Genomic DNA, 16,127 nt, shown 5'->3' with positions numbered 1-16,127 from the left:
AGCGATACCATTGTGCAGCGTTTACTTCAGTAACTTGAGTAAAAGTTGAGCGAGTGGGTCTCTGAGCTTGTGTGAGTGAGTGGAGGCGGGGCTAATTTGCATATTCATGAGTCTACATATACTAAATTAAGCAGGGGTGTAGAGTAACATTCAAGCTATTTTAAGGCATGAAAAAAACCTAATTAAATATGTAATTTTGGTGATCAAAGATCAAAAACCAAAATCAAAGACTCAACTTGCACCTCATTGTGGTGTAGAGGTGAACACCAAGTAAGGAATTGCTCATTGAGGCTATATCATCAGCGAAGTATCACCGTGGGCATTACGAGGGGTGGGCAGGCTCAACTGAGAACCCTAAATAATGGTGGCCAACGCAGGTGGTGTCCCTTTGAGCCTGGGGTTATGGGCCTAACCACAGGGCAGCAGCTATGGCGGGTGTATGAAAGGCGGATGAACGGGTTCCTCACCTATAGAGACAATACATTACAGGCTTCTGCTGTGGAATGATTGTATTAACTGCGTGCCACTGGGGTCAGGCATTAGGCAGCTTTTCCGCTTTAGTTGTGATGAGCTGGCAGAACCTTGCAACCATTGTGTGCACTGGTCGTCCCGGGTTCTCCCGTGCCACCGGACTAATGCCATGGCGGCCAAGGTAGAGGACTAAGAATTGCGCAACCTTCCTCTACTTTAAAACTCTGAAAATTAAAAATGTTGCATTGTAATCAAAGATGTGCTTTAAAGTATAAAATTATTGGCTACAGAGGAACTGTCATTTCGGGAGAAATCCTGTCATTTCAATAAGAACTTTCACGTTATATTTTTCCAGATTTCGCAACAAGTTCAAGTTGCTCTCGTGGATTTGCCGAGTTGACCAACAGAAAGCTGCCTGGTTTTAAAGTGACTTCTTTGTGAGTTGTGCTCCTTTATCGCTATGCTGTTAACAATAGGCAATGAATTTTCTTCAGAAATATACTGTCTGTTAGATATTGCTGTTTGTGAGTACTTTGCATTATTATGGTTTCCAAGGTGTTGTCATGTAGTTGCTAGGGTGTTCTGAGTGGTTGCTTAGTATTTATAATTATTAGTGCAAGTCAAGTGTGGCCATCTTGAAGTTTCTATGACATTCTGGTCATTTCATCACCCGCCAAGAAAAATGTTAAGTATATTAGATATATAAGTATATTAGATATCATAATAGAACAGGAAAAACAATCTTCTCAAGAAGCAACATGGTTTGAGGTAAAGTTTAATACTTAGGGGTTTGTTCAAAGCCCTAATCTAAAAATTGAGCAGTAGAAATAGTGGTGATGTTTCCCTTATTTTCAAAAAGTACACAAAGTTTGTTTCCTCCAGAGGGCACTGTGGATCTGAATGCCAGTCTGGATGAGGTGCTGCATCCTTTAACCAAACGTCCCGTCCTCCAGGAGAGTCCTTGTATGAACACTGTGTTCCTAATCTATCTGAGCACACACACTAATTTATTCTGCTCACGAACTGTATGATCTAAGCTGCTGGTTATCTCACCACCCCATGGACCTGGGTGAAGGTGGAAGTTTCAGTGTCAGAAGAGATGGAGGAGGTATAATTGATCAAAGACAACTCAAAGACATTTTGATAAAATACTTAGTTACAATTGACATAATTTGCACAACTCCTAATCGGAACACAAAAGTCAGTTAAAGCTGCATAAAGAAATCCTTGTTTCCATGTTTATGAAAAGAGACGTTGCTGTATCTGCTGCATATTATAAACTTTGAATTTGCGTGATATTAATGAACTTCAATGCCACTCTTTAATGTCTCCACGGCAAATGTCAAAGGGGTCGAACCTGAATTGCATTGATGTCTGGTTCATCATTGCATTTGGAGGTGATGTCCAGAGGATGAGTGTCATTGCTAGCGATGATGAATACGATGGACGAAGAGTTGAAGGTCACTCTCTTTTTGGGCCGGTCAGCGCGGCTATGTGACATCACAATGGGACGTACAGGGTGTTCGATTCGGGACAGCGGGCGGTCCTTAATGGTGTGCTGCAGACTGGCCAGGCGAGAACAAAGCATCTGTAACATGCACCTACGGAACTGACCAATCAGAAAGAGGAAATACATTCATCAAAATGCACTGCACAAAATGACATACAGTACATTCAGTAGGAGATTAGATCAATATAGATAGATAGATAGATAGATAGATAGATAGATAGATAGATAGATAGATAGATAGATAGATAGATAGATAGATAGATAGATAGATAGATAGATAGATAGATAGCACAAACTGATTTATGATTGAATTTCATAATTAAATGTAAAATTTTAAGTAGGAAGGCTGAAATGGTATTTTCTTGTAAAACTTTTAATATTTCTTGTAATATTCAGTTTCATCTGACAAGTATTCAGTATTCAGTTTTACTTTTTGTACGAGACCCTGTCAAAGCAATTCCATATTTCATATTAAATAATAATAATAAAAATACAAAATGAAATATTTTAGATTTCTATCGGCTATTTGACAACTTCCTTTTAAAATTAGACAATACAAAAAATATGGATAATTCAAAGATTTGAAGATTTTCAAGTCTCAATTTACAATTTAACATTTTTGATATAATTTAAAAAATCATTATGCTCCAAAATTCGTGGAATAATAGGCCTACAGGTAAAATACTGCTGAATGTAGTATAAAATGTTATTAAATTATAATTTTTATTTATAACAATTTTATTATTTCATATTATTATTTTATTATTACATTTATTTAAAATATCAAAGGTTATTTCTTATGGAATTTGTCAGTAGTTAGTAATCACCCATACGTTGACTTGAGCCCTCACAAAATGCCCCTCCATCAGAACTGAGTGACCCCTGCTGACCTTTCTGCTCATGAAGGCGTAGATGACGGGGTTGTAGGCCGTGCTGGATTTGGCGAAGAGAGAGGGAATGATGGCAACGGCGGGGGAGACGACACTCTTCCTGCCAAAGGCCTCCATCATGGAGACCACAGCATAGGGCGTCCAGCACACCAGGAAACAAGAAATCATCATCAGGAACATCACCGCCACTTTCTTCTCATATCGCAGAATCTTAATCGTCTGAACTGTCTGCAGATCCTGGATAGAGCGCAGCTACAGGATGAGAACAGAGGACATTTTTTTATAAATGTGTTTCATTTGGTAAAGCACATCACACGTCCTAGAAAAAAGATCAGGTCATGACCTTCAACCTTATATTTTTGATATTGTGTGTGATGGTAGTGACATTTTTAACAGTTTGGAGAGCCTTGGACTTGCTAACATAAATTAGTAAATAATTAAAAAGATATTTGTTCATAATTAAATTCTCAAAAACTGACCAGGGCTGCGCTTCCCAAAAGCATTGTGAGCCCAAGTTGATCGTGAAGAACATTGCCACCAATAATCTCTACAAGCAACTCAAAATGCTTTTGGGAAACGCAGCGCAGTTTGGTAATGACACATCATTTGGTAATGATAAAGCTATTCTCAGATCATGATGTAAAAACTTTTCAGAAAATAACCTTTGTTCTTGATGTTGGCATGATGGTAAAAGACAGCATATTGGGATAGAAAGGGACAAGCAAATGTCCCAGCAAACACAGAACGTTGCCCTAACATTCCCATTTGGGTTTTTTGGAAACCAAAAATGTTTCCAGAACGTTCCCTGCAGGTTATTTTTTACTAATTAAACGAATTGAAGCGTTGCAGAGGTTTTTGTGTGATGACCAATACAGAGGTAATTCTAATGCTGTAATGTGTCATTTATTAATAAACATTATTTGAAAATGTGATTTATAAGTTCTAAAAATAAGTGCAATATAGAATTTCCTTTTATCTTTTTTCTAAGTTAAGAAGGGTAGAAAGAGACAAGCAAATTTAATATCACACCATTAAAAATAAGGAAATGTTCATTTAAAAACAGTAAAAGCTGCTATCATAACTATTTTAAACAGATAAAAAATATATATTCAGAAAAGGTAAAAAAGGAATAGAACAGACAACTGATTTACAGTTTACAATTTAAAACACATATGCATTCCCATTCCTCCATCCATCCATCCCTTTGTGTGTTCATATGAAAAGTCATAACCAGTGTCGGGTGAATGCATTACTAATGAATTATTGTAATTTAATTACTTTTCACTTGAAAAGCTAAATAAAGGATTTACTCTTATTGTTTCTGTAATTTAATTACAATTACTTACTTTATAGACTATAGAACAATTCTATAGAAAACAATAGTGGATTTAACATAAAAATGTTAACATCTAATGTTAAAACGTATGCTTTTAATGTAACCTCCCATTTTGGTCAGTTCAAGAATAATTTATGCAATTTTATATTATTGATTTGAAAAAATTATAAGAGCAGTTTCATGTCTATCCTCGTATTGTTCAACTGGCCAAGGATGATATGGGATTTAGTCACATGCCTGTCCTGTCTCGTGGAGCACATGTGGTGTTTTGTTATTTTGGGCCATGTGCCCTTGTTATCTAATTAGTGTTTTATTTCTCCCACCTGTTCCCTACTGATTATTTTCCCTTTATAAGTCCCCTCGTGTTTGCAGTCTGTGTTGGATCATTGTATTTTGTCTCCTGTTTGGTATGTTTGAAGTTGGTTTTTTGTTATTTCTTGGTTATATGTTTTCCCCCTCGTGGGTTTTGATTTTGTAATTATGTTTTGTTAATAAATCATCCCTGACCGCATTTGAGTCCTCACCCAGTTTTTCCTTTCATTTAACGTGACCGATTTAGAAAGTAATTAGTAAGGCAATACTTTTAAAGACCGAAATGAGTACAGTAATCTATTGAAGATGTAATTAGTAGCCAGTAATTACTTTTTTAGATTAACTAAATAGAGTAATAAAGTGAGATTAAATGCAGTATATTTGTGTTATTTAACATTTAATTATTGCAGGTTTGAATTTCACTGAGGAAAACTGAATCTGTTTTTGCAGTGAGACGAGTAAATGCATACTCAAATTTATTAGACCTACAATAAGCATGTTCACACAGCGCACACAGCGTTCATGCCTCTGCACTCAATTTCGAGATTAAGATAAAAATTGAATATTCCCCATTGAATATAATAAAAAATGTGTGTGTGTATATATAAAAATATTTTTTTTTATTAAAGCTATATTTCATTTTAGAGTCAAGCCTAGGCCTCATGAAAGCAATTTTTTTTAAATGAGATGGGTGCCATCCGGTGGACACATTGAGCATTTTTATCACGCAATAGCACATTTTTACCCCTATAGTGGATCTTGCGTTTTATAAAAAAATGTTAAAAATCATAGCTTCATCGGAATGGTCCAAAACTTGGTGACTTTATTGGTACTTGGTATATGAACACCCAAAAAAAATTGGGGACAGGACATGAAAAGTCTAAGTTGTAGTAAAAAAAAAGTCACACTCAGGACCTGGGTCAAAAATGACCCCCATAGGAAATGAATGGGAAATTCGTTTTTTTTTTTTGTGCATACAATCTACAAATCAGTCAGGATGCAGAAAAAAGGACTCAATAGTGAAGGGGCGACTCTCTAAAACATCAAGAGTGCAAAACAGACAAAACTCTCACACACACACACACACACACACACACACTTATACACACAAAAACACACGCACACACAAAGTAACGCGTGCCATTCCCAAAGCTAATTGTGTTTGTGTGTTTTTTTTGTCTGTTTTGCACTCTTAGGGCCCTATCTTGCACCCAGCGCAATTGACTTTGTACACCGACGCATGTGTCATTCCTATTTTGCACCCGCGCAAAGCGCGCTTTTCCCTCCACAGAAGCACGTCGCTAAACTAGTGAATGAACTTGCGCTCCCTGGGCGGTTCAGCGCAAAAAAGGAGGCGTGTTCCGGCGCAAACAATCCCTGGTGCTATTTTGCTGTTCCATTAAACAATTGCGCCACTGACCAGAAAAAACCTAGTCTAAAGTCAGTGGCGCGTTGCGCGTTGTTCATTATGCTATTTTAAGGGCGCATGCTTGACCATAATGTATAGCGTGCACAACGCGCATACACTTTGCTCATGTAATCTACACAGATGCAACAGTTATTTTTGCAAATCATAAATTGTTACACTAAAAAAATATTAACACATGAGACGACGGAAATCATTGTGGTGTGCCACGAAGATGTGAAAAAATAGGCATAAATCTAGCTTACAAATGATTCAGGCTAATTGTAATAATTAAGGATAAGACCTGTTTGCCCAATAGTGGCAAGACATATATGTATATAAGGACATCTGACAAATTGGTTTGTCCGTCAAGAACCAGGAAAAAAAATCGACTGAAAAACGGAAAAAACTGAAAGACTGAAAAAAAAAAAAAGACTGTGAAATCACCTTTACCATAAAGTACAACATTACAACTTCACGTCTCTGTCTTTCACTGCTCTTACAAGAACATCAGTCTCCTCGGCTGTGAACCGCTCCTGGCGTGCGCCTGGTAAATACGCCATAATAATAGCAATCCATAATGGAACTTGCGCACCTGCTTTTACCGGGAATGTTGGATGACGCTCGGATTGGTTTATTCACGTTACGCCCAAACCACACCTATAAATAATGAAGCTACTTCAGACCAACCCATTTTAGATTTGCGCCGGGCGCAAGAGCCATTTATCCCGCCGGGAAAATAGCAACAGCGCCGAGACCCGCCCACAAAGTTACTTTGACACTTGCGTTTCAGATCGTTAAAATAGGGCCCTTAATGTTTTAGAGATTCACCCCTTCACTGTTGAGTCTTTTTTTTCTGCATCCTGGCTGATTTGTAGATTGTATGCACAAAAAAACTCATATTTTTGCCAATTTCCCATGCGGGGGGGGGGGGGGGGTCATTTTTGACCCGAAGGTCCTGAGTGTGACTATTTTTTTTACGACCGCTTAGACTTTTCAAATCCTGTCCCCAATTTTTTTGGGTGTTCATATACATATTACCAATAAAGTCACCAAATTTCGGACCATTCTGATGAAGCTACGTTTTTTAACATTTTTTATTTGTAAAAATTTGAGTCAGAAATGACCGAAGAGCCCCAGAGGGTTAAAGGTAATACGCTGCTTTACTTGTTACTTGAAAAAAGTATTCTATTGGCGTAACTCACATTACTTAATGTCTTACCCCCAACACATGGTCATAACAGATTCCACATAATATATGATTATCTTCATGATGATGAAGATACAGTATATACAGTATATTTTCCCAAGCTGATTGGCTTTAGACTAGCATGATGGCCTAAGAAACTCTTGCTTCTTTAATTAAACAAATAATTAGCATGCATTCACTCATTATCGTCACACAGCTGCAAGAACAGCAATACAAATGTGCTGAGTTTGACTGAGCATCTCTCAGAGCTCCTGCCATTGTGCAACTAAAACAGAACTGGGTCACCACTCGGGGACGCAATGGAGTTGAAGTGAACAGCCGGTCAGTTTTCTCCTGAAATACTTTAATCAATCTGAAGATGGCTTTCCAAACCCAGATAGAATACTGGAGTTGTTCTTATGCCATGCATCTATTAAAGCTATCATGCTGCTGACACAGCACGTATAAGCAACACCTTGATTGATTCATTATTTGGATAGATGAGTTTGGATAGAAGCTCACATTTTTGGTTCATTAACATCAAGATTTAGGTTAAAATTGACATACGGGAATGTGTCTACTTTTACCATAGCTTTTATTTAACTAGTTCATGATAAATGTAAATAATATAAATATATGTATACAATTCTATGCAATCTCTCAATTTGAATATCTACCCATTTGACTAATTCATTCATGCATCTATTGATTCCCTGATTCCTTTGTGTGCTTATTGATTCACTGATTCATTAATGCATTCATTGATTCCCTGAATCATTTAATCAGGGAGTTGTTGGTACACTAACCATGGTTAGTCATACAGAACAGAATAATCAGGACGTGAGGAGCTGTTCTGTACAACACAGAGACAGCATGTTCCTCAAAGGTCAAGCACACTAAAGGTGCAGCCAGGGGAAAAAAACCCTCAGAGCCCTTTGTAAATCCTCTCTTTGCCAAAAGAGAGAAGATGAAATAGCGTCTGGACGATTAAAAAACCCCTGCTGTGCGTTCTGGGGTTGATCTCGGAGCAAGAATGCCAACACTGTGTATGTGTTTAAGTGCTTTCAAGGGGAGCTCCTCTGGTATTGTGCCTTAAGGGTTTAACTTTTAGTTTAGTATTGACTTGCTTTCTGCAGTCTGTAAACAATGCACCCAATGAAGTTTCCAAAACCGTGTTGAAGTATCTCAAATATTAAAGGTGCTGCCAGGTTTTTGTTTATGTTTCACTGGCTTTTCTTCATCTCAGTGGTGTTGGACTTTATATTGACAATTATCAGTGTGGCATGAGCTGATGCCACTTCACAACGGAGCTGTTTTTTTGTTCCCCTCGAATCAATACAATTCTTGGATTCAATCAAAATGCAATTTTCTGTGTTGTGCTGGTGCATAGTCTGCTGCTCATCATCTCTTTGTGGCGTGTGAGCTACAAGTTGTTGAGGTTTGTTTAATCGATTGAGAAGTTTTACTTTCAGTCATTTTCTGATTGATTGACCACCTCACACACACTGATCCACAACATCACATATATAAATATATATTTATGCAGTCTGCCATTGATCAGAAAAGCAGATAATTTCACTCCAAACTTCAGCCGGTGTTGCTGTTTTTTAATGCTTTTCAAGGGAATCAATGGCTTACTTGTGGCTGTCTCTGTACATAAAGCTGAGATAAGAGAAAGTATTTTAACATCCAAAGTACACACTTTAGTTTATGGTAAACCACTTGCAGATCATTTTACAGCAGTCCTGCTCTTCCCCACCTGGAATGGCACACCTGATAAGATCTGATGCGCAGGAGCTGCGCTGGTGAAAACCACAAGCTATTTACGTGCACAATCATCATCTCTGCTTATTGTTTGAAGGCACCTTCAGACAATAGGCTTTTAGTTGAAATAGCCCCTCATACAGAAAGTGTCGGCCCCATACACTGCTAAATCACAGCAGCCTGACAGTGTGTTTATAAAAGAACAAGAGAGAATGATGAAGGTTAAAAACAGAAAAAAAGAAAAGAAAAAGAGGTGACGCATGCAAATCACAAATAAGAAATTAGATAGAAAACGTTTGACAAAAACAATGGTCGATGAAATGCAATTTTAATCAGATTTGCTTACATTTCTTTAAAAAAAAAAAAGTATATGTACAAATGCCCTTTATTTGATTTAAAAACAGATGAGTTCACCAAACAATTTTCACTCGTTGGGCCAGATTTATAGTAACTGCATGCGTCAGCGCGAACCCTCTTTTGCCGTTATAAACTACTGTCAGGATTTAGACACGCTGTGAAAATTAGCGCTAAAAAGACATGGACAGGGTTATTTTTGCGGCTGACCTTATTGAATATGCATTTGTAGGAGTTTCCCTTTCAGACGCAAAATTTACGGGAGGAGAGTATTTAAATGAATCATGCAAAGTGTTTTACTAAGGTTTGCGGTTGTCAATTTACTGGTGTTTGCGCCATTATTTACCACCCAGAAAAGCATGTCTTAAACCAGACGCTAATTTGCGCTGCTCTTGGTAGATTGCATTAGTCATTATGGAAATTATCCGGCTGCGTCTGTGTACTTTAAATTGCGCGTCGCCAGTAGATCACGCGCACAACTTTCCACTCCCATCTGCGCTTTTTTGGAATTGTGCTCTCACGCTAATTTGCCCTATTTAGTAAATCTTGCCCTTGCTGTCTTTATAGGCAGCAACTGTGCACATAACACGTACAGCCTTCCTCATGTGAAACACACTAGAGACTCGACTCATATAATGTGAATTTTTGATTAGATGGGCTATTTTTATAGATACAGAAAACAGATACAGATATGAAGAGTTTATTAAAATATAATTGACATTTCTCTTGACATGCAATATTGGATGTATTTTTTTCATATGATGCTTTAAAATACAAAAAAAAAAATGTTTGTGCCTGTATATATATATATATATATATATATATATATATATATATATATATATATATATATATATATATATATATATATATATATATATATATATATATATATATATATATATATATATATATATATATATATATATATATATATATATATATATATATAAAGTGTTAAAAAAACTACAAACATGACGGATGTGCGAGTCGAGAGGTTTAGATTAAGGGGCTTGAGAGATCAATTATCAGTATTTAACCTGACGAAAAGATATTTATTCAATGTTATCACATTATATTTCACCTGCAGCAGCATTGTGAACTTTTGTACTGATATGTTTAGACATTAACTTTTAAATGCGTCATTATATTTAAACTGCAAACAAAGTCTCTGCATTAAAGACCCACAAATGGCAGATCAATGGGCTACTACATTTCTCTCTGATACGGTAAGAAATGAAACTGAATGTGGAGGATTTTGACTGTGACGATGATTGACGGCAGTTTAAATGGTGACGGGATGCACGTAACTAAGCGACAGAGTCCGTTATAGATGACGAAATAGTATGTCCCAAAGCTTGCATACTCTTCTGCTACACACTCAAAGGTATGTACTTTTTCTTTACAAAAAGAGTACATACTTTTAGGTCGTATAAGTAGGCGAATTGGGACGCAGCAATAGACTCGGAGCGGAAGAAGAAGAAGAAATGGAAGAATAATAAGAATAATAAGAACGGATATCCGCCAACGGATACAATAGGTGCTTGGCCCCTAAAAATGTAAAGCAATTCAATATTCAACCAAGTTTGTACATGCCAAAGACCATGTATTTAAACAACCACCATAAATCCATGAAAAACCCTATATCTGGTTAGGCAGCTCACTATTTTTGATTCAGAAGATAGTGTAGCTGATCAGGTTGATATACCATCATAAACTGATGCATTCAGACAAAGTCAGCAAGAAAACGAACTATTATTAACATAAGCCCACTTGACTGTAAAAAGTGGTAACCTGCAAGTGTTCCCTCAAAGAGCAGGTTTTTTTTACTTGATTTAACCCATAAAAATACATTTTGTTGGCATAAATGTGTTTACGTTGATTCAGCAATATAATTTTTTTATATTTTATTTTTATAATTCTTTTGATAACACCAGTTCATTTAGATGTTGTAATTTTTAGGTTACCATTTTTTTCAGTCTGTGGCACACATAATTACAGTTTTTTCCAACTGCTTACACACATTTTCAAAACCATGTCTCCATTTTTCAAAACTCTACACACAATTCCCAAAACTGCACACACAAAATGCAAAATGCCTCACATCTTCAAAATGTAACACCGCATTCAAAATGCCATAAACGCATGTCAGAATGAAGCATTTGCATCAAATGGCAAACACTTCTTTCATAATAGTACATTTTTGGATATACCATATAAACACTGTTGTTCTAAATCTAAAGCTCTTTGGTCTTTCACAGGCTTACATCTAAATTTCAATACAATGTTCTACAGTGAAAGTAATCTGCTGAGAGGGGTAACAAGTACACTCTAAACACCAATGCAATGTAGAAACAGAAAATATTTATCAGGTCAAACATTACTGTTGTATACAGTAGCATACAGCAAAACCATAAACATTTGTAAACATGTGAGTGTGAGTGTGACCTGGTGAATAAGTGTCGCATTTTGATTCGTTGTGTTTGGAAAAGGAAAGCAAGTCACTTCCTGTTAGATTTTTGTGCTTTAGGTAGAGAATTGTGTGTAGTGTTTTGAAAAAAAGTCAAAGGCTGAGAAATGGCTTATGGTTTTGGAGATTTGATGTGTAGTTTTGCACTTTGAGTGAGGGGTTTCAAAAATCGTGTGCCATGAACAGATTTTGTGTGTAAGCAGTTGGAAAAAACTGTAAAAGAAAGTGTTTGCCTTACCATTTTCACTGTATACAAGATGTTTCCATAACAGTAGGCCATGACACCCACAGGGACAAAGAAGCATCCGAGGAGGAAGAAGAGAATGAAGGAAGCGTCATTGGGATCTTTAGACGCCCAGTCGAGAGAGCAGCCTAACTGATGGACTTCCAGCGTGTAGCGATTCCATCCCAGGAGAGGAGCTCCAGTCCAGGCTAAAGAGTACAGCCAGATGTGTGTGATGGCCCTCCAGGCCCAGGGGAAATCAATGACCTTGGCATGAACCACACGGATGTAGCGCTCATACGCCAGGCCGGAGAGAGTCATGATGGACACGATACCTTAAAGGACGAGAAGAGAGATATAGAGACAGTTGACCTAGATTGGATGGATGGATGGATGGATGGATGGATGGATGGATGGATGGATGGATGGATGGATGGATGGAGATGTAGATAGATAGATAGATAGATAGATAGATAGATAGATAGATAGATAGATAGATAGATAGATAGATAGATAGATAGATAGATAGATAGATAGATAGATAGATAGATGCTATTTACCACACCTGAAATTAAGTAAGATTTAAGTAAGTTGTGATTCTTTATATTCGATTTTTTATATATATAGTTTCTAATATATTATCTTTATATTTTTTGAATGGACGCACTCCTACATTTCTCACCTCAAATTTCCATTATCAAAATATAAATGTTTGAGTTTGTAATTCTCATTATTTTTTATGATTCTCATAAGATTCCCATTCCTATAAACCATTCACAAGCATAATCCTGCCTGGAGACAATGATTTTTTTAAAGATATATTAAAAGCAGTAGAAGAAATACTATGCTGTACAAATAATTTATCATGCACTTAAAATAACATTTTGTAATAAATAGAAAAAATATAATGGTATTATTTTTTTAATTAATTGGTAAGGATGTGAAACTGGTACAAAATATAATTTGTTATTTTTTATTTATTTTTTAAAATATGATCTGGACATGCTCTTGACTGATGTTGTGAGATTCACCCATCTATAAAACTGTATTATTGCCCAGCTCTAATCTACTAAAATGCATCTATAAGGCATGAATATTTTAAAATATCATTATATTTTAAACAATATGTATGTAAAAGGTGTTATACAAATAAATATAAATCCTGCTTCCAACAATGTTCCTTTTACAGTCTCTTTTAAAGAAATCAAGCTCCCAGGATACAGGCCAAAATTCAGCAGACGATGGTTATAGTAATTGGCATCATTTCACATTTGGAAGTAAACACTTTTAGAAGTAAATAACTGTGTTTCATAAGGGCAGTATCTACAGAGACAACTCTGGCAAGAGACTCACAGACACATTCCCCCAATTACCCAGATATCCACAGTCCTCTGTGACAGAGGCAGGCCGGCGGGGAGGCAGCACTAGCCTGTCCCCTCTCAGCTGTCAGAAGTATTCACACTTGCCTCTTTTTACATCACATAGAGCTGGGCTTGGTAGTTTTGATGTGGAATATGACGCAGGATTAGCTGCATCTCATCAGAACTGTTTTTATTTAAATGAGTCAATTCACAAGGGAGCAAAAATGGAGGTCATAGACTCAGATGTCTGAACAAACAACAGTAGAAGCATAAAAGGGAGCTGATTTTACATCTAAATGCATCAACTGAGGCAGTACAGAAGCAATTATGTGTGATGATAGTCTTTGAATTTAGAATAACATCAGGTGTGACCTTGGGGGCTCAGGTGCATAAAACGACTATCTATCTTTCAGAAATGAGATTACAAAGCTCTCCTCAAAGCATATCCTCTCACAGATATGTTGTTGATATTCTGCCGGTTATTTCTGGTCCATTAAAGTGTCATTATCTGACTCTATTCGACTTTATCTTTCCCTGCGCCAGATGGACTTTTATTTTAATAAATGTGTCACAGTTGTTTACGAACGCTTAGAGCTGTGTCTTTGCTCTTCGTTGTAAACAAAATCAAATAACGAAGCATAAATGTTCTTATGACCATGAAGCTGTGGCAATATCTGATATAATGTACACTGATACAGTTCCTTTCATTTGATTCATGCTGCACAAATCCCCTAATCACTTGAATAAGATTGCATCAGATGTGTCAGATGATGATCATTTGGTGTAGAAAAGACAAAAAGACAAAATGGTGTTGAAGTTGCCTGCCCCAAAGATTTGTATCCTAAGAAAAAGACCCAATCTCACATGTCTATAGTCTTTTGAAGTTGAAAAGATATCTCAACAATATCTCAAACTGTCCTTTGATTTACTAACCTCTTACCAAAATACATCAACATTTCTCATCAATTTCTTACAAGATCAAATGTTTTCAGCTATACTATCCAAATTCATTTGAATGTCCATTTTATGTCAACATGTTATCAAATGGTCTCTTGATATCTTTCTCATATGATATTACCAGTGATTTCATACTTACAGGTAACATAGGCTACACCTATAAGTTATATTAGTGTGTTGTTCTGAAAATCTTTTTGAAGTTTAGATAATTTGTCGCGAGGTAGGCTAAATGTCAGAAAGCCCTGTCAGTCTCGCTGCTGTCGCGCGTGCGTCCATTCAAATAATAAAGATAAAAGCGTAGGCTACAGTTTTTAAAGCGTAGTTTGGTCCTGTTTGTTTTCCGTAGTAGCCTAAACCTACGCAGGTATGTTAAAGATGATTTTTTTAATTATTTGCTTTTGCTTATATAACATGTGCTTTCTATACCGTTTTTAAACACATCATAGTCTTCATTTCTTAATAAGAGACCGTTACAACTGACCAAATTTAAAAATAACAAAGTTTTCAGATAGATCACACAAGGCTACAATATAAAAGACGAATAGAGCAAACCCCATTACGAAACGGAACAATAGGCTAGTCAAGTGATGAAGTAAACATTGAAGAGAGAAAAAAAACAAAACATGTTAGAATGACTTTCTTTGAATTCAAAGTATGAAAACTTATTGAGGTGACTCAGTCGATAACATGAGGGATTGAAGACAGAAGAACTGACCGAATAAACTGTTGCTGAATCCATCCCAAACACATGTGGCAGAATTAAAGACCCATCCTCTCTTCACGCACGAGACGAATGTGAAATTGACTCCAGTGAGGGACACCAGCAGATCGCTGACACTTATATTCACTATTAACAAATTAATTGGTGTTCGGAGTCTCTTGAATCTGAAGTAGAGAATAATGACGATGATGTTATTACAGAAGCCCAGGACACCGATAGATCCGATGGTGAACGTCAGGAGTTTATAAGTCTCATCGGCAAAAATATAGTTATAATTCTCCAGGTTAGTCTCAGTCGATGTTTCATTGAAAGAATTCATTTCTCTTCAAAGTGAATTTCCAGCATGGTCACTGAAACGCTTGAAGGTCAGTGACCCAATTCAGCATCCCGTCCAGAAGGAAACAGGGCAGTCGACCAGAGATTGTAGTTCAGTGTGTCGGTAATATCGAACTCGTCTCGCATAAAGTCACCTACTTCCAGAATAATGCGTAAAAGTTCCTCCAGAATCCACCAGAGACCTTCCAGCGTTTGCTGTGATTGCCTGTCACTGCTGACTGAGCGCAGGGATGTTCAGGGCGCTGTTATGAACACTAATCACAGTGACGGCGGTGCTCCGCATCTGCTGCGCTCTTTTGAAAACTTATCACTTTGAAAAAAGAACGACGATGATCAGCATTTAATCAGGGCTCGACATTAAGCCTGTTGACACGCTTGTCCTTCGGACAAGTAAATCTGTCATTCACTTGTATGAGTAAAACATTTGCTTGTCGGGATTTTTTTTTGTAAATATAATCTATTCTGAAGCAATATTCTCACCAGTGTTTAATCAGGTTTGACATATTTAAATATGCATATTTGTCATATTTGTACCTTTTTATAAAGGGCATTTTTCCATAATCTTATTAAATATAGGATATGCTGCAGCTTTCCTTTTATATTCTTAAATTTGATCTATAAATTAAATTAGAATAAGACACTGTTACCAATCAAATTAAATCATTTACACTGAAAAATTACAATTGCATTAAATAATGTTATGAGATTATTTTAAATATTTTTGAATAAATAAGAAATGTTGGAAAGATGAAACTAAACCACCAGTAGGTGGCAGCATGTGACCGTCTTAATGAGCGAGTCATTGAGTCGATTCAGTGAAACGGCTGA

The 16,127-nt window shown here is 36.6% G+C and overlaps 1 protein-coding gene across 1 annotated transcript; it reads right to left on the bottom strand.

Moving 5' to 3' along the window:
* Positions 1-1,231: 1,231 nt before the first annotated feature.
* On the bottom strand, positions 1,232-15,552 carry opn3 (opsin 3). Its single transcript, XM_079842094.1, has 4 exons — positions 14,958-15,552; positions 11,940-12,259; positions 2,872-3,123; positions 1,232-2,080 (listed from the first exon to the last, which is right to left on the bottom strand). The coding sequence occupies exons 1-4, from the start codon at positions 15,280-15,282 to the stop codon at positions 1,814-1,816; spliced, it is 1,164 nt and encodes a 387-aa protein (XP_079698220.1). The 5' UTR covers positions 15,283-15,552; the 3' UTR covers positions 1,232-1,813.
* Between the last annotated feature and the right edge of the window lie 575 nt (positions 15,553-16,127).

Source organism: Gobio gobio, assembly GCF_949357685.1.
Source record: "Gobio gobio genome assembly, chromosome: 18".
Classification (NCBI taxonomy): Eukaryota; Metazoa; Chordata; class Actinopteri; order Cypriniformes; family Gobionidae; genus Gobio; species Gobio gobio.
This window is presented reverse-complemented; position numbering and strand designations above follow the sequence as displayed.